This window comes from Cucumis melo, chromosome 8 (genome assembly GCF_025177605.1).
Source record: "Cucumis melo cultivar AY chromosome 8, USDA_Cmelo_AY_1.0, whole genome shotgun sequence".
NCBI classification, from domain to species: Eukaryota; Viridiplantae; Streptophyta; class Magnoliopsida; order Cucurbitales; family Cucurbitaceae; genus Cucumis; species Cucumis melo.
The window spans coordinates 21,159,315-21,179,225 of NC_066864.1; the positions used below are offsets into that span (position 1 = coordinate 21,159,315).

Genomic DNA, 19,911 nt, shown 5'->3' on the forward strand with positions numbered 1-19,911 from the left:
CATAGAACAAAATCAAAAGGTCCAAGATATTTTCATAAATTTCAGGTTTGCCCTTGAATAATGCAGACAATCTTTCACTTCTTTTTCTTGTACTTTGAGATTTATTCATCTACTCTTCATATTATTACTTCTTCAGTTTACAATATTATGATTATTTATTTAAATATTTACCAATTTTTTCATTTCCTCTTTCATAATTTATTCCTTCTTCATTTCTCATCTTCTTCTTTTCTTCTTGGTACGAGATTTAAATGATATTGGTACAAGATCTAAACAATCTTGTACCAATATCTAAACAATCAATTGCTATCTCAGATAGACAACGAGATAGACAACTATCACTAGTAGATCATTTAGACTGAGTACAAGATCATTTAGATTTGATACAAGATTGTTTAGACTAGGTACAAGATTGTTTAGACTGAGTACAAGATTGTTTAGACTAGGTACAAGGGTACAAGATTGTTTAGGCTGGCCGATACAAAATTGTTTAGACTTGATACAATGGTACAAGATCGTTTAAACTTGCTACTGGATCGTTTAGACTGGTACAAAATGTTTAGACTAGGTACAATGGTACAAGATCACTTAGACTGGGTACAAAACTACTTTTTACGCGTGTGTGACCAATTAAGTGCGAAGGTATTTTTGTTATTTCATGTTGTGGGCCTGTGGGCTTTATCCTTTTTTTACATTGTTCTATATGGTGTAAATATATTCGCGCTTTGTTCTATTTTCGAAAAAACTGTAAGTCTTGTTCCACTCTCCTTTATTTTATTTATTTAATATCTCATAATTGGTGAAAAAACAAGTTGGAATACTTTTTATACTCCTTGAAGGTTGATTTATTTGAAAAGAAAATTTAGAACAATTTTTAGTTGGGTTTAAAACTTAAATTGTTTTATTAGACGTTGAAAAGAATGAAGATAAAAGCAAAAGGAAAGCTAATTATGGAGTGAGAGGCATATTGATCTTTTCTTAAGATCTTTTTTTTTTAATTAAAAAAAGAAAATGAAGAAAATGAGAAAAAGAAATATTTTTTCTTCTTCTTCTCCTTCCTCAACCTTCTAGAATGTCGACCCCCTTCCAATTGAAATTCTCGTTCACCAACCATCTCTTCATCTCTAACTCTCCTCTGACGTCGGATCGACGCCACATCCAGTAGTTGTGTGCTTCATCTCTTTCACTCCTTTTCGTCAACAGCGCGTCTGCATCTCTTCCTTTCTCTCCTCCAATCGACACCACAACCCCAACCAATTTGGCGAAACGTCGACCACCCCACATCGATTCAGTGACCGCCTACCATTGTTCTCTCTGGCTGGCCCGAAACCCCTATTTTCCTCTCCTTTAGCCGACGTACCACCCAACCACCCCTTGTGCTGTTTAACTCGCCGCTTATTTTTGGTCACACGATGCTGTTTGAAGCCATCAAAACGATAATATTCGCTGTAGTGCTTATCATGGGTAGTTGGATCTTGGAGTTGGGTAAGGTTTTGCTTATTTTAATGTATTTCAATTGGGTTTGTGGAATATTTTTGAATCCCCATTAAGTTTCAACTCAATATTCATAATACCCATTACGTTTTGAGGTTAGATTTGAGTTTTTGAAAGGATTTAGCTGTTGTCCAGCCTTTAAGAAACTCAGAATTGGGCGTTTTGACACAACTTGGGTAAGATTTTAAGTTCTTTGGAGTCGATCTTATGTACCCATCTAATATTAGTGATAATATTGAGTAAACCATGGTGGTGGAAGCTTGATTTTGAACTTAAAAGGTGGTTAGGATGTTGCCCATTGAAGTTAAGAGTACTGTGATTAGTTCTTGACAAGTTTTGGAGTGATTTAAGTGAATTTTCTTCGAGTTTGTACATGCCCATTGAATCTAAGCATTAAGATTAGATTACACATAAGACTCGAGTCCCAAAGTTGAGTATTAAAGGTCAAGAAGGGACTTTCTTCTAGCTTTGGAGGTCGTTGGTGTTATTTCTACATGTTTGAAACATAAATGGTTTGAGTGATCTTAGGAAGTCTTTAAGTTTGACTCGTGGTTATATAATGGTATAAATCCCAAGCGTTATCAATAGTGGGGATAAAAGCATATTTACATAAAAGACCCATTGAATTTGAACTAAGTTGGATGCTCATGGGGTTAAGTATCTAGATTTCAAGTCCAAGGATCTGTAGGTGAAAGGCTCAGTCTAATCTTAAGTGCTTTGAAATTTGAGGACCTTAGAAACATAAAATGGATTTAGGTGGCCTCATGAAGTGTAAGGTTAGTTGATTTGTGTTGATTTGGTCGAACTAAATCTAAAAATCATCAATAGTTGAAATAAAAGCATATTGAAACGAAAGACCCAATGAGTTTGACTTAAGTTTGGACATCCATTTTACTAAGGATCTAAATTTGAGGTTTAAAGGTTTGGAAGTGGATTTTTAGTCTAGTCTAAGGAGATTCGAAAATGTAAGGACTCTAGAAATGTAAAATAGGTCGAATGCTCATAGTGAAGTGTTTTTAGAGATTTTTGTGCTATCTTGCTAAGTGAAGATGACTGAGAGACCTTAATCTCTATTTCAGGCCAACTTGAAATGAAGAAGGCGTATAGTCCGGAGGGATCGAGTTATTGATAGTGAGTGGCTCATTTTCAAACTTTCTTTGCATATATACATGTTATTTTATAATTTCGTTTGAAAATTACCATAACTTAAACTTGTTATGACTACGTTTTCATTTATGTTTAAACAACGTGTTTACACATCATGATTTTAAGAATGTTTATGACTTGAATTTTATAAAAGCAGGTTTCAAGTTCTTATTTTCATTTATACTTAAACGATGTGTTTATTCATCACGATTTTAAGAATGAGTATGGCTTGAACTCTATAAAATCGTGTTTCAAGTTTTCTATTATATTTGGTTTTGAAATATGATTAACTGATATTTATGGCGAACGAGAATGTGATTTCCCTAAGGCTAAGCGAATGTGTTTCCGTAGCACCGCTTATGGTTGTCAGGAGGTTTCAAGGCTGAAAAAGACTGTAATTGGAGATCCGAGAACCTGAGCCTAGGTAAGGACATAGATGGAAGATTGTGATATGGCTTCGAGCCTAGCTTAACCAATGGTGGGTGGCTCTATGTCCACATATGAGCGGATATGGAGGTTGTTACTATTAAATATGCATGATCTCTGTTTGGCCGTGCGTTTTCTTGTGGATATGGATCATGTGTGAGCTACTATGGGCCGTTTATTTAGTATGCTATCATGGTTGGATTGGATCGAGGTTGATATCGTGGCTGGTACTAAATATGCGTGAGATAGTTTTGGCCACATGATTCCCTTGGTCATGTGCGAGCTACTTTGGCCGTGTATTTAGACATCTTGCCATGGTTGGATTGGGTACAGGTTTATTGGCCTTATTTGCGATTTATGGTAATATATGATTTTAATGCTTTAATTACTATTTTGTTACCGATGTCTTATTTAAATAGTTTGAAAACATGTCTTATGAGCTTTTACTTTTAAACAATTTGCCACTCACTGAGTTTTAGCTCACATTTTTAATGTTTTCTCCCCCGGTAGCAGTCAAAGACCAAGCCATCGTTGTGCTCCCTGTCATTAATTGTAAACTGTCATTCTTATTATATGTATTTACTTAAGTTTTGTATTGTATAATAGGGTGGTCAGAAATAGCAAGGGTCACGCTAAGGTCACATGTTTTGAAATCCCTTTTGGATTGTAATTATTTTATAACTAACATCTAATTTGGATAGAACTTTGATTGAGACTCTGGAATTGTCTGGATGAGTGTATGGTGAGACACGCTCGATGTTATTTAAGTTTGAAAAGCATAGAAGTGTGATTTAGTTCTTTTTTTCCAGGTGTGGTTAGTCTGTTTTTCAGGGGAAACTCTGCCGAAATTTTTATAGAATTTTTTTGAAAAGTGTTTTACTAATCTTACATTGGAAAAAGGAATGTTTTTAAAGAGTAGAATCATGCCACGATTTAGGTTAGAAGGGAAAAACCTAGAACGTGGTGTGACAAAAACCCCCCTTTCTTCTATTTTTAAATCATTTATTCTTCTATTTAAATCTCTTATTTCTTCTTCATCATTTTGTGCAAGATTCTTTAAAGATATTTCACGATTATTTCAATATCTTCTTCATCTTTCTTACATTCGAGAATATCAAGAGCGTTTAAATACCATTTTATTTGATCAACATGATCGTTTACTATAGTCAACACGATTGCCTAAATTTGAAACGCCTTTTCACATACTACACGATCGTGTTGATAGGATCTAAACAATCACTTGCTATAGTCAACATGATCGTTTAACATGGTTAATACAATCATTTAACATGATCAACACGATAGTTAAATTTGAAGGTTTTAACGATCATTTACATTGCACTACATAATCACTTATCGTAATCAACACGATCGTTTTCCGTGATTAACATAATCGTTTGCCATGGTCAATAGAATTGTTTAGCATGGTCAGTTTTTTTTTCCATTGTTAAAACAAACTACACGATCAGACCTAAACGATCGTAGATCATTTAGTTAGACTTTAATATACAATCGTTTAGAAGAATATTACTCGCACGTGTGTGGTCGATTAATCGCGTGTTAACTAAGATATTTTTGGTATTTTTCATTGTGGACATGTAAGTTTTTTTATTTTAAATTGTTCTATAGTGCATAAATATTTTAGATCGTTATATTTTTGTAAAAATCCTTTAAAAATATTATTATAATTAAACTAACATTGACGCTAGACTCATTAATCCATCAAGTCAAACCCTTAAGAAGAACGCTGATACGCATGATACATGAAATGAGACATTGGTATTTATTTACCAAACACAGGTTGAAAGAGATATATAATGCCAAAATTTAGCTGATCTTTCTATAATCACTGTTGACAATAATTGTTTTGTTTTAAACGAAGTCTGAGAATAATGGAGAAACGAAGGTTCTGGTTGAAGAAAGAGAAGAAGAAAAGTAAGAATTTGTCGGAAATGACTGAGTGTGAAATGAAGAGTGAAACGAAATGTGACCCCACTGCATTCAATTCCACTTTTCTTCATGGTAGCCCAACGCCCATATGCTCTTGTCTCGTCTCTTTCTTCAATTCTCACTTCATTTCCTTCAATTATTTCTCAATCTCTGCCACTGCCAATGTGAGGTATAGTTTAAATGTTCCTCAGTCGGCATTGGCTGGTGGTAGGTTTCTTACACCTTCCCCTTCAAATTATCTTCCCTGTCTCCATCACTATAAATACTTTCCTGCGAATTTCTTGATTTTTCAGACAAATTCGTGATGAGGTTCTCACTGTTTATCCTAAAGTAATTTACCCTTTTGCTCTTTTGGATTTATTTTGCCTTTTTCCTGCGAATTTCTTGATTCTAGGGACAAATTCGTGACGGGGTTCTCACCGTTCATCCAAAAGTGATTACCCTTTTCCTCTTTCTCTATTTTTCTTCATGCCCCAACGATTCTGGGATCTTCTGTACTAGATTTTGATTCTGGGAATTTAGAAAACATCTCTGAGGTTCTGATGGAAGCGACTTCTCCAGTTCGTCGCGTGCTTTTCATCTCCGCGGGTGCTAGTCATTCGGTTGCTCTTCTTTGTAAGCTACTTTGCTTTCTCTGCGTAATCTTTTCGTGTTGTTGTCTGGCAGATCAATTTCTAATGGATGCTGGTAAACAAGATTTTGATGAGTTTATCCATTGGGGTTCGGAAAAATCAGTATTTAAGTAGTGAGTGTTAGTTGATTTAGAACAGTGAGTGTTGTTCTATGATGGAAGGAGGTTCTCTTTCGTCTGCCATTTTGTGATAAGGGTTTGGATCTTTTGGTATGCTGGTTTTTCTTGATTTCGTGGGCCTGTGGCTTGATTGTAAGGGAGATCAGTTTTTTGTTGGGTTGTCTTCTTGTTTGTGCCTTCTATTCTTTTATTTTTTTTTTCTCAATGACAGCTCGATTTGCTACAAGAAAAAGTGACAAGGGAGGCACAATAGAATTTTAAAACTTGTGCAGTGTGTTGCTATTTCCTCAATATAAAAAAAAAAAAATGACAGAATGTATTGTCATTAAGACTCAGACCTCCTTCTGATTTTTGCTTATGAACAACTTTGATCAATTATGAGAGCTTATTCTCGAAGTATATGACAATTTAAATCCACAAACATAATTTTCTTAATTATTTCAATGGATTTCTAGAATAAAACCAATGGCGCAATGCCTCTTATCTCTCCGTTTCTCTTTCATTAACTTTTCACGCTTGCCTTCGATATCTGATCCCTTAATCATGTTCTATACTCTTTTTCATTTCCATTTGCAAGCATGTTACATTGGTGCTATGCCAGCCAATGGGAGAGCTTATGGTTATCTCTTGGCTATTGGGGCATACCTTGTGCCTCTCTCTCTCTCTCTCTCTCTCTCTCTTATCTTTTTTTATTTATAAACACCCTAGCTTTCATTGGGGGGAAAAAAGAAACAAAATAAGGGCATACGAAAAAGTAAGCTCAGAGGCGAACAAGCTCCCAATCAAGCAAGATAAAGTTAAGCAAGCAATTACAAAAAAGCTTCGTAACTGAGGCCCACAAAGAAACAGAACCTAGCGAGAGAGCATCAAAAGGATTAGTGCACACTCCCGCTTAACATTCCCTCTAAACATTGTACTATTCCTCACTCCATAGCCCCCACAAAATCGCGCAGCTTACCATAAAAATTTTCTTTTCTCCCATAAAGGGAGGATGAAGAAGGAATTCCTTGATCATCTCTCTTACCATAAAAAGTACCTTCCTCTATCTTACCTTGTTCTCCATGCGGCCCATCATTTATCACAAGATAATAAAATAATAATTTATTTTTAAAAAAAGTCAAATTTTCCCAACATGGCAGGTTCTAACTAATGGGCTACATGGAAATAGGTGTAACCAAGGCTACATCCAAATATTTTTCTTAAAAAAATACATGAAGATCCAAGCATTCTGTTTCAACCATAAATTCCAAAGAAAAAGAAACAAACAGGAATGACCCAAAAGGTGAAAAGAATAGGAGATAGAATATCACCTGGTCTTAGGAGATTTCACCTAAAGAAGCCTTGTAAATAATTCCAGTGCGTTGTAGCATGTTCACAGCAATATTAAATATGAATTTGTGTTTCTTTTTCTTTATTTTTTCCCTTCTTTACAAGTTGATTCCACGTGTCACAATTTTACCATTCGACATGGATGTCAGCTTCATTTAGCCTTATTTTGGATGGTTTGCAGCTGGAAATATTGTTTGTTCTTGGGGACGTGGAGAAGATGGTCAATTAGGTCATGGAGATGCTGAAGATCGATTTTCACCAACACAATTGAGTGCATTGGATGGCCATGAAATAGTATCTGTTACTTGTGGAGCTGATCATACAACAGCTTATTCTGAAGCACGAACAGAAGTTTATAGTTGGGGATGGTAAGTGACTACGTTTCAACATTCATTTTAAACCCTTCTATATACTTAATAAATATTATCTTAGATGACCCCTACAGAAGGTCAATGCCTCGACGGTGTTATCTGGTTAGTTAGACTTGATATTGCAAAAAAATTCTCTCCTTTATTTTACACACACACACACACGTTGTCGTGTCGTGTGTGTATAATATGTATTTGTGTATTTGTATATCTTCTAGGAGATTGGTCACTAAAGCTCTTGTCTATATATATAATATTTACAAAACAGGGTTGCTGAATGCAAAAGTGCCATCTCGGGAAGTAGTTGCCTCTTATGTTCACTACTAATGTTCTGATATTTTTCCGTTGCAACATTTATTGCCACGTACTTAGCTGTAGGTTGACTTCCTAGGTCCATAACAAAGGTGTGAATAACGATATTTTTTATTGTCCAATGTACAGTTTGTGAGGGAGGGAGGGAGGGAGGGTGGGTTCTTATTTAAGTTGGTGAAGTTGCAAATTTTAATAATATTGCTGCGAGGATGTATTTTATTCTTAGTAACTATTTCTTCAACTTGATTTCCAGGGGTGACTTTGGGAGGTTAGGTCATGGTAATTCTAGTGATTTGTTTACACCGAAGCCAATTAAAGCATTGCATGGTCTTAAAATAAGGCAAATTGCTTGTGGAGATAGCCACTGCTTGGCGGTAACTATGGAAGGCGAGGTGCAGAGGTTGGTAGATTTCCCCATTCTTATAAACAGTATTTTATCTGTTGCTTTACAGGAGAATAAGGTTTACTATGTTAAAACCCTAGGATTTAAAGGAAATTTTTTTGTACAAATAAGTAAATACAAGTAATGGAAAAGTCCTAATGGATCATAGAAAAAGAAAGAAAAATGGGAACAAAATATCAAGAGAGGAAAATTATAATATTTCCATAATAATCAAACTCCCTTGAACTGGATAGTATGTGTTAATAACATTCAACTCAACTCGTAGTTCCCGAAATGAGTTCCTTTATAGGGTCTTTGTGAGGATATCGACAATTTGCATCTTGGTAATTCTCTCTTTGATGTAGTGCCGATCAATTTTCACTTGCTTAAAATGGTCATATCGAATGAGGTATTTGACAATAGTTATGGCTGATGCAAAAATTAGACATGCGCAATGGAATATAGATCAAACTTTACTTAAATTGCATTAACTTAACATGCGAAACCCTATTTAATTAGATTAGGGTTTTTGAGGGAACTCACCTTTGTAGCTTTGTAATTGCTCGATTTTTCATCTGAAAACGAACTTAGACCACCATTAGTGTTGACCCGCTATTCTCCGGATTAGAACCGGTTGTGGAACCCAATGGGTGAAGGATTTGAGAGAGAGGGAGAGACGGAAATTTGGAGGAATGTCAGAGGTTTGGGAATTAATTTCTTTTGGTGATCAATTAAGAAAGAAAACAATCAAAGGTAAAATATTTTATAACATTTGAAAAACCTCTCCTTAAATCACCTAATTACAGGCATTTACAATCAATTAATGCATGTTATTAGTTCACCAAAATCTAACACCTCACATTCTACTAATACTTGGGGGACTTTAGTGGGTTTGGTGTCATAATCTTATGCAACCACGTAGCCCACTAGAGTTAGTGGGATCATCCACCAAAATGTTGAATTTTCTGCAAACTTTGGTCAAGGGAAAAATGATATTTTCACCATTTTGTCAAAGTCAAACTTTGACTTTTTCAAGTCAAAAAGTCTATTTTTTAACTTTTTACCATTTTGTTCGTCTGATCAATTTTGACCTCTCGATCATGAATCTGCATTTATTTTCTCGAAATCCAAATCACATCTCGAAAGTCAACCATTTGACTTTTTACAACTTTGACGATTTCCATTCTTTTTGAGCTTTTGAGTATGAATTCACATTCATATTTTTCATATTTTATATATTTAAATTACATTTAAACATAAAGCTCTATCTCTAAACTAATAACCAACAGTTATATCACATATATTTGTCAGTTTCTCTCACTTTATCCAATTCAAACAATTCGAACCAATCCAACATACTGTTCTAAATTAATTCCATATGAACTAGTAGGGGAACCTAATGGACTTATAGATCATGAGTTTCAACGATTCGAGATTAATTGGCTAAACTTTTTTAGGCCAAGCTAATTAACATGGGTCATTTCACTAAAGTCTCATAATTAACATAGATATATTCGTGTCCATCTGATGTAACCATATTTAGTAAGTCAATCCTTCATAGGTTGTTTGCAATCTTGGTTAGGTCAAAACTACTGTTTTACGCCTGAGAATATTTCTTGTTCCTTAATCCCTACTGATCCATTATTGAATAATTGGTTTAAAGTCCAATCTATAAACCGAATCCTTCTCAAGCCAATGAGAGAGTGGGACCCCTTGTTTAAGATCTGGATTTTAGGGGTGTTAAAAAAACTAGTAACCCAACCGACTCAGATTACCTAACCCAAACCGTACATGTGGGGTTGGGTTAAATTTTGTTTTGGATTAGGTTGGGTTGAGTTAGAAAATTAAAAAAAAAAAAAAAAAGCCGGGTTACTGGGTTGGGCAATTAAGGGTCGGGTTGACCTAACCCGACCCAGTTATATGATATATTAGGGAAATTGACAAAACTAGCACCATTTTGGTTTTAGAAAACTCGTAATTTTGTTTTTCTTGGGGTTAATCTCAGTCGAGATCAACCCGAGATTCTTCCCAAATTTTAAAATACTCTGAAGAAAATTTCTCGGTCTCTCTCAACTGAGTGCGTCATCGAGATAGTGCGCTTTTTTATTACAAATTTGAAATTGAGGTTAACTCTTCTCGGGCCAAATTTACCACAAGAGTCCCTAAGTTGAAAACATAAGCATTCAAGTTAATTGTTCCCGGGCTATTGTGGCCCCGAGATGCACCGAGCTGAAAAGCATCAACAACTAAAGTTGCCTCGAGATGCACCAAGCTGAAAAACATCAATAATTATGTCATTGATCTTGGGCCAAAGTTGCCTTAAGATGCACCAAGCTGAAAAACATTGCAATTATGTCATTGATCTCGGGCCAAAGTTTCCCTGAGATGACCCCGAGCTAAAGAACAAAAGCATTATGTAATATGATCTCAGGTTTAGGTTGCCCCGAGATGTCCCCAAAGTTTAAAAACAGAAGCTAAAATGGAAACTAAAAACCAAGGACTAGAGTCTAGACACTTTTTAGTCATTTGTAGGAAAATATCTTAGCCATAAATTAAAGATGACCAACCCGCCAACCTGCATTTTTTAAGAAAAATTAAAAATTTCAAAAACAATATGAAGAAGAAAAAAAGGCCAACCCACCAACTCAACCTGGCTAAACCCGAATTTTTTGGGTTGGATTGGGTTGGGTTGGATTGGGTTGGGTTGGATTGACCCTTGCATATTGAACCGATGATATTCATTTTTTGCCAACTCGGTTGTTTTGGGTTAGTCCATATTTTTCCTCCAACCCGATCCAACTTGGATTTAGTTCTTAAGGGAACAACCTATCTACTAACCCTATAATGGGTCGGAGTGAATTTTGTCTTGCATCCTATGTCCCCAGCTATCTCGGTCTTACCCTTGAAATTGGAGGCTTACTGGGCCAACGCTGATGAGCTGCGTTTACTTATGCAGATCTAAGAATAATTCCGTGGGAACATGAGTTCATAGTTAGCTCAGGATTTAGATTAAGTTACCTAGGTCATCAATAAGCGAAATAGTCAGCTTTATACTGTAAACGGTGTTATAATGTAAAAGTGACTATTTCATGATTCAGTCCTAAGTAAACTCTTTACATAGGATGCCCGTACTTTCATATCTCTACATGAACGATTCAGGATCACATTGTTTGTATTAACTACAAAGCGACCGTATGCATAGTGTCCCTAGAATAAAGCGCCTAACGTTATTGATATATTATAGACCGTTTAGTCTATATACTCGAACTTGATTTACGTTTATGTTTCTACATAAAGTTCAAGTTTACTTAAAATAGCCTCGAGACCTTAGTTTATTGGATGGTATTCAATTTCACTATAATTTCTCAATAACAACTTTATTGAATAGAATATGATTTTAAATTACAAACTACGAGTTTTATGACATAAATTCCAACAATGGCTTGGTTATCACGGTAGACGTCCAATAGTGCCTTCGATGTTATTTCAATTTTGATAAGGTGCTTTGGATTTCTGTTCCTTTAGAGATCCTTTGTGCAAGGGCTTTTAATTTTAGCTTCATTATACCTTCTTGATTATTGGGGGGTATTTGGAGAGCTCAAATGTAATTAGGATTACTGAGAATCAGAGGAGTGTTGTAAAGTGTGAGTAATCGAAGACAAAATGGAAATGCAATCGTAAAGCATGAAAACAACATGAAATAGAGATAGATTGAAAACTGTTGGAACGAGATAAGTTTTGTATTACAAATCGAACCTAAAACGTTCAGTCAAAATATGGGTCTTGGATTATATTACAATACAAACCCATCCCATTACGGCTCACTGAACACCCCTTTGAATGTTGATATAATACTAAATTTACTTTACCCATAAACTCTAGCCTTTGGGTTAATTACTGATTTAATTCAACATGGTAGTAGAGCAGGAGGTTCAAAAAGGTTTTGTGTTCAAACCCTTATAATGCTATTTCTTCCCCAATCCATTTTGATTTCCACTTGGTTTGGTTTTCTACCTATTTCAATCCCACAAGATTAGGAGAGTGTTAAGAGCTTTGATATAATAATAAATTTACCTTCATCCATCAGTTTAAGCTTTTAGGTTAATCTTTATTTAAGACACAATGGTGTGTTTTTTAGAGTGCCACATTACTAGGTTGTCCCACACAAAGGTGCAATAGCCATTTCTTGATCTTCAATCTATTTTTGCACTAGACCTATCGACATCAGTGAAGACTTTGTTCTTTCTATTTATTGACTTTTTGAAATAAGATCCTTCTCCAAGTGTGCCCTTTATCTTAGTAATCTGTAGATTGCCTGAATATGAGCTTAGGTCGGACTATTACTAAACTGGCTTACACAACTAACTGCTAAACTAATATCAAGTCTAGTATGAGTGAGATATATAAGTTTTTAATGTAGGACCGTTTTGGAAAATATTGTATTTCTTGTACATTCTTGTTAGTTCTTGAGCATTCTTCTGTGCAAGATGCCTTAGTTCATTATTTTACTTAAATACCTCTTGCTATTAGTTTTGTATTATTACCCTCTGTTTTATTTTTATCCTTCAGTCTTAATTTATGGGGTAAAAGTTAGTTCATTAGTTCTGTTTTCAGCCTATAAATATGGCTGGAGACATCCTTTTGAGGTTGATGAGAAATGTTCTTTTCTTTTTCTTTTTTTGAGAATTAATTCCATCCAGTTTTCCTACCAGTCTTTGATAATGTTCTTTGTAAGCCAGAGCATTTTCTTAGCCAAAATTGTAGTTAGGATCAGTAGGAGTATGAGTAGGTTTACACCCAAGCATACCTCTTTCCTTTAGCAGGCCAGGAATATATTTCTTTGAGAGATTCACAAACCTTAACTGGCTCTATTTTAGAAGTCCTCTAACTTTTACTTCAAACGCTTATGCCAAGAGTGATTTATGTTTGTTATTTCTTATGCATGGTACCTATAAGAATAATAACTATCCACATAAACAGTACTAATCGTTATCTTTCCTTGGAGAAAATTTTGGAAAACAAAATATGATCAGGTTGGTGTGGGCTTATTGGTGCACATACTCAAGTGAACAAATATGTGGCTTGTGGGGGTTTGTGCAATTTTGTGAGGTGAGTGGAACAACAAGATTTTTAGAGGGGTGGATAATGACCCTAGTGAGGTTTTGGCCCCTTGTTCGCTTTCACGTTTCTTTGTGGGATTCAGTTTCAAAGTTCTTTTATAAATCCACAAGGGAAGGTTAACTTTGATCAAATCAGTTCTTAGTGCCTTCCCTGCTTTTTACTTTTCCCTTTTTCATGTCCCCAATGCGTCTGCTGATCCTAGTTATGCTTTATGCTTTACGCTCTTTGTTAACCCTCTTGTACTTAGAGCATTAGTCTCTTTCATTTACATTTATATGAATAAAAAGACTTGTTTCCTTTTCAAGAAGAAGAAAAAAATTGGATTTTTTATCTGGTAAGTTTTGGGGAATGATAGAGTTTTTAGAGGGAAGAATAGGGACCCTTGTGAGGTTTGGTCTTTGGTGAGATTTCATGTGTCCCTTTAGGCTTCGGTTTCGAAGCCTTTTTGTTACTATTCGTTAGGAAACGTTAACCTTAGTTGGATCCCCTCCCTTTAGTGGGGCTCTTTGTTGGGCATGTTGTTTTTGTATGCCCTTGTATTCTTTCATTTTTTTCAACGAAAGTTGTTGCTTCTAAAAAGAAAAAAGATCTTTTATAAACCCTTCCTCTCCTCATTGCAATGAGGTTTGTAAATCCAAGTCCCTGGAAGCACAATACTCTTTGGATCTTTCTTGACGCTGATGAACAGAGTTTAGATCCTTCTGGGAGGTATGTTCCAATGTTTCCTTTGCATTATGCATTGGAGAATTGTTATTCAATCTTATTCCAAGTTTTTAGTAGATACCTTTAACTCGTTAAGGGAGAACTGTGTACGAGCATAAGTTCCTATGATGTTTGAGGAAAATTGTGCTCACAGCTCAAGTAGTCATCATTCTTCGAAAGCCCTCAGTCATTCGACTCTTTCCTTCCCAGGTTTGAAGATTTAGTTTACTAGAGGTGTTACTTGTCATTCTTCCTCCAACTATCTCTCTTGCCTTGTGATTTTGATGAGGACTTGGCTGTTTTTATAGTGAAGAATCTGATCATCATCATTCGTACCCAGTTCCAGATGAACCATTTTCCGTTCATCATTTGAATTTTTTGATATTTTGTTTCAAAGGGTTGGGGAAAAGCAGTGTGTGCCAGATACGAAGTTCAGTGGTTCTCTCGTCTCACCCTCGCAGATACTAATTTTTTTCAACTGTGGATGGAAGCGTGTGATCTTAGATTGTGTAAAGTGCGTTAAGGTCTTCTAGAATGCTCTTGCACATGGTTTTGGTTGTAGTCCTTAGGGTTGAAGCTACACTTTCAAGGATTTTCTTTTTTTGAAGATTGTCGAAGGCTGTTGTAACTTTTGGGTTTTTCATTCTCCAACTTCCTACACTATTCTTTTGGTTGATTACATAGTCTTGTGGTATCTCTAATCTCTAATTTGTTAAAGTTTTGGTTGGAGGAGATTAGTGATTAATACAAGATAAGTCTCTTGTTGGATTGCATGCTTTGTCTCAGCTCGGGTTCAAGCCCCTTCATGTTTGATTTGGATTGATTTTGTTTCTCTTGCTTAGTCCTATTCTTTTCTGTGCTCTTGTTTTGGTATTTTAGTTTGGTTTCTTTGTACTTTGGGCATTAATCTCTTTACATGTTACGAGTGAAAAACTTTGCTTTGGTTAAAGAAAAAACAACAAATATTAGCAATTTAGCAGTCTCCGATTAATATTGATTTTCACTTGTTGGCCGTTTAACGAACTTTCAGCCACAAGTGAGGGAAGTGTTTAGAGTGTTGATATAATATTAAACTTGGCATAACCATCTGTTTAAGTTCTTAGGTTGATGGTGATTTAACACTTTTATTTGCCTTGATCAATTTATTCATCATAGAAGAGAGAACTAGAGCATATTCTGGAGCTTTGTTGAAGTCAAGTTACATTGTGATCTTCGTTCGATTTATTTACTATTTATATGAATGATTTATCTAGTTATCTGTTTTCCTAAATTGATTTCTGTGTATATATATATATATATAAATATATATATTATATTTTAATATTTATAAATATGCCTTACTCTATGTTTATTATTGTATATGGTTGAAGTTGGGGAAGGAATCAAAATGGTCAACTTGGTCTTGGTACCACTGAAGACTCTCTTGTGCCGCAGAAAATCCAAGCATTCGAGGTAGTGTTGTTTTTACTGCTATTTCAAATGCATATTCCTGTGATGCAACCTGTGCTTAAATTTTCTGCTTTATGATTGAAAGCCTCTCAACCTTGGGTAGATAAACTTTGATCATTTTGCTCTATGGCCTGATTTTGAACTAACGTACTCGCACGTATACATTTTCAAAGCATGGAATATATCAATTTATTTTTAACTAATTCTTTCTGTCTTGGTCTTTGTTTCAGTCTTTGATGATTCGGTCGCAGATTTTTTTGAGCTCTTAATTGGTTGTATTTGGATATATTGGCTGAATTTGTTCTTTTTTTCATTGTACTTTGAGCATTAGTCTTTATTTATTTTATCAATAAAAGTTCTTTCTATTTCATAAAATATATCATTTGATAATGAGAAAAGAGAAATAGCATTTGGACAAAATCTTGATATGGTATCCTTCATTGGAAATAAATCACACACTTCTATTTTTTGAAGGATCAAGTTCTTGAAAATTATTTAAAGGTGTGACTTGATGCAACTTTTCTGTATTGTTATTCTTACTCTAATAGCCTTTTAGCTTTTTTTTTATTACTAATCTTGTGGTTTGGCTTCCATGGGATTTTTGTTAATGATATGAGAATTATTATTATTATTATTATTTTTTTTTATTATTATTATTTTGAAGTATAATTAGCAACTTAAAAGTTTTTATTGGACGGTATTGGTTGGAATTCAGCAGAAAAATAAATTCCCTTTTGGCTTAATGGATATGGAGATTTCTGGACGAAAGATCCAGTACGGAGAAAATTGATTGCCTTGAAGTATGGGTAACATCTCTCTCTAAAGGGTGCTTGGAAATATATTGATAAAGTTAAAAAGAGTCTATAGACACAGTACTTGCACATTGTGTAGACGTGTTACTACTCATTTTTAGTCAGATGTTTGGCTTGGGGAATAGGGTGCCGAGGGAAGACTTCCTCTCATTTGCTCACACGCATAAAAAGGAAGCATCTATCTCTGAACAGTAGAGTAATGAACCGGCTACGTGGAGCTTATGGTTTATGAGGAATTTAGGGAACTTATATAAGAAAAGGAAAATACATAAACTTGATTTAGAATAATGGGATGAGCAGGCACTTTGGATCGACTCTTGAGGATGATGCTTTCATTATTTGGCCCACTTTCTTGTTTCTTTGTCAAAATCCAGAGGAAGATTTGGATCCCATTCTTTGGATATGTGAGCTTGCCCGTCATAAAGATATCAGTATCATGACCAGATTGTTTCTCCTCCATTCCTCTTTCCAAGAGAAGATTTGGATCCCATTCTTTGGACATGTGAGCTTGCTCGTCATAAAGACAACAGTATCATGACTGGGGAGTTTCTCCTCCATCTGTCTTTTCGAGGGAAGGGACAATTCTTGTGGCTTGTTGGTGCATGTTATTTTGTGAAATCTTTGGAGTGAAAGGAATAATAGAGTGCTTAAAGGTTTGGAGAGGGATCCTACTGGCTTTGGTTTCAGTCTTTTATTTTATTATTTTATTATTTTTACTATTCTATAGGCTTTGCCTTGCTTGATTGGAGCCCTTTTCTGTACACGGGTTCCCTTTTGAGGCATGGGTTTATAGTCATGGGGGTAACTTACAACCTTACGCATTCAAGTGTTCTTTAATTTGTGATCTTATCCAATCCCTCTATAATGTCAATATTGTTTATAAAAAATAGAAAAAAAAAAACTTTTTATTCTGTAACGTTTTATTCTAAAGTAGGCATTGTAACTTGGTTGCAGGGAATACCAATAAAAATGGTAGCTGCAGGTGCTGAACATACTGCTGCTGTCACGGAAGATGGGGAGCTCTTTGGATGGGGCTGGGGCCGGTATGGAAACTTGGGGTTAGGTGACAGAAATGATCGATTGGTGCCCCAGAAAGTTTCTTCTGTTGATGTATGTTCAATTCAACATTCTTTATCTCTTGTCATAATAAATGATGATGCAAGGTTTTTACCAAGCCTTTTGAATTTATATACGAAGACACACACTTGCTTTTTGGATAAGAATCAAAGTTCATAGACAAGAAATTCATAGCAACTCAAACTGAAGGAATTACAGAAGTTTTCTCCAATTGGTTAAAAGAGTGAATAGATCATAAGAACTATAAAGATGTGCACTTGCACCAAGATAGATAATCTGTTAAAAAACATTTCAAAAGTGTTCTTTTATAGAGGAGGCGATTGTGCCTTTGGATTAATGATTCATTTAGTAAATCATCAATAATATTTATCTGATGACTGGATTCATTTTTTCTATTAGTGTTTTGGTATACATAGTCCATGAAAGATGCAATAAAAGGGTTGGGAGTCTTGCTCAGTCTGAGTTGCTATGAATTTTCAAATTGAATAGCAACTCTGCTAGTTGAGAGAAAATTTCAACCAACTACAGAAAAAAGTGTTTTAGTTACCCAGCCACTTGCAATGAGAATGTACCCAACGAGAGGAACAAACAGGGAAGATAGGCCCCAATTCGATGTATTGATGATAAGAGAACACAGTCAGATAAAAACAGAGTAACAGTGTAGTCAAGAACACAAGACAAGAGCATAAACACAAGACAAGAACACAAAAAAAAAATAAAAAAGAAATGATAAGGGCAGAACTCAAGGGCGTCTCCCTCTCCTCTAAGCTTCCTCAAGCAGTCAAGCTTCAAATTCTCCACACCACTAACCTCATAGAGAAAACCCTACTTAAACCTTCAAAGCACGATCCGTCTACACCCGTGGTCCCTGTCTTGGAGCATCAGAACTGTACCCTTTTTCCCTTACGGTTTTGCTGCATTGGCATCGACACCCTTTTACCTCGGGGGCCTTACAAAATGTTAAAATTTGAATCAACTCTAGTAGCAGACAATGTGATGTCCAATTTGCTAGTAGATTTTTTTTTGAATGGATATGTAACTTTTCATTGAAAAAATGATGGGGAATGGAACCTATCACCTTGAGGGATAGTACAAACACTATGCTAGTATAAATTAGTTTCTAACTAATTCTTAGTTGGTTTAGCCACTTTATAAAAGGAGAAGTTTTCTAGCACTTGTCTGTATTCTTTATATCTTGTAATCTCTCAAAAGGAAATGAATTGATAGCCTTCAAAGTGGATGTAGATGCTTTTGCCGAACCACTCTAAATCTCTGTGTTGATCCATTTTCTTGTCTACTCTTTCAAATTCCTTTACTCTATTGTTGAAAGCTTGAAGCTTACCCATTTCATGAAATGGAAGAAGAAAGAAAATCTAGCCTTTGCATGAACAAGAAAAAGGAAATGAAGTAAAGGATTTTACTTTACCATTACTTTTTGGCAGTCCCAAGCAAAGAGAGAAAATGATGGCAGCTGTCCATCATAAATAAACATTGCATTGGTAAGTGAGAAAGATAATAAATAAAATATTTTGCTTTTATTTTCTAAAGATTTTATCAATTGGTATCAGAGCCAGGTTCTTGAAGACCCTAGAGTTCTTGAGTTTTTTGAAAAATTCTACAATGGTTACAACAAAGTTTGAAATAGAAAGGTTTAATGAAGGATGAGATTTTACTCTATGGGCAAAAAGAATTCAAGCAATTTTGAGTTCTCAAAAGAGATTAAAAGCTATTCAAGATCCAAAGAAATTACCAGCAACAATGACTGAAGTAGATAAGCAAAGCATGGAGGAGACAGCTTATGAAATCCTAATTCTCAACATCACAGATAATGTGCTAAGGCAAGTGATCAATGAAAATACAACATATGAAATATGGGAGAAACTAAAGGCTCTCTATGACAAGAAAGACTTGCAAGCAAACTCTATGTGAGGGAGAAACTTTTTTCTTTTAAAATGAATCAGTCCAAGACTCTTAATGAGAACTTGGATGAATTCAAGAAATTGACAAATGATTTCAATCGATCGGGAGAAAAACTTGGGGCTGAAAGCAAGGCTGCCATCTTGATAAATTCCTTACATGATACTTACCAAGAAGTGAAATCAACTTTGAAATATGGAAGGGAATTAGTTTTAGTAGATGTTATTACTGCCTTGAAGAGCAAAGAGTTAGAGCTTCAATTAGAGAGAGGAGGTGCTGAGTCCCTTTTTCTCTAAGGGGAAGAATCAATTCAAGAAGAATCAATTCAAGAAGAATCATTTTAATAAAAACCACAAAAGTTATAGAGATAGACCCATCTTGAAATGTTTTATCTGTCACAAAGAAGGACATTTCAAGAAGAACTTCCCAGAAAGAGGAAGACACTATAGAAGAGACGATAGTAGAAAAGTTAAGCCATATGGAAGAGAAAAAATAAACAGGCATAGAGATCACGGAAGAGATTACTCAAAGAGGCTTAGGGAACATGGAAGATATCAAGGGAATACTGGAGAAGAGCCTTATATACTGAGATACTTGCTGCTGCAAATAAAAGGGCCATGGAAGTTGAAATCAAGGAGGTAGACTGGGTTTAAGACTCAGGTTGTACCTACTATA

At 35.2% G+C, this 19,911-nt stretch overlaps 1 protein-coding gene and 1 long non-coding RNA gene across 5 annotated transcripts in view; both read left to right on the forward strand.

The window, feature by feature from the left end:
* Positions 1 to 1,259: 1,259 nt before the first annotated feature.
* Positions 1,260 to 3,784, forward strand: LOC127150520 (uncharacterized). Of its 2 annotated transcripts, XR_007822902.1 has the most exons (4): positions 1,260 to 1,485; positions 1,595 to 1,670; positions 2,574 to 2,625; positions 2,992 to 3,784. It is a non-coding gene; the product is annotated as an uncharacterized LOC127150520 (long non-coding RNA). The 2 variants fall into 2 exon arrangements; XR_007822901.1 differs by having other exon boundaries at positions 2,574 to 3,784.
* A 1,327-nt stretch (positions 3,785 to 5,111) lies between these two features.
* LOC103486094 (ultraviolet-B receptor UVR8) overlaps positions 5,112 to 19,911 on the forward strand; it is a 29,909-nt gene continuing 15,109 nt past the window's right edge. The window contains exons 1-6 of one of the 3 annotated variants that reach the window (XM_051088450.1): positions 5,131 to 5,223; positions 5,411 to 5,631; positions 7,278 to 7,464; positions 8,030 to 8,176; positions 15,352 to 15,433; positions 17,197 to 17,352. In XM_051088450.1, the coding sequence (XP_050944407.1) occupies positions 5,559 to 5,631; positions 7,278 to 7,464; positions 8,030 to 8,176; positions 15,352 to 15,433; positions 17,197 to 17,352 (645 nt within the window). In that variant the 5' untranslated portion in view covers positions 5,131 to 5,223; positions 5,411 to 5,558. Of the gene's footprint in view, positions 5,632 to 7,277; positions 7,465 to 8,029; positions 8,177 to 15,351; positions 15,434 to 17,196; positions 17,353 to 19,911 lie in introns of all 3 variants that reach the window. The other 2 variants (XM_008443924.3, XM_008443928.3) reach the window with 2 other exon arrangements.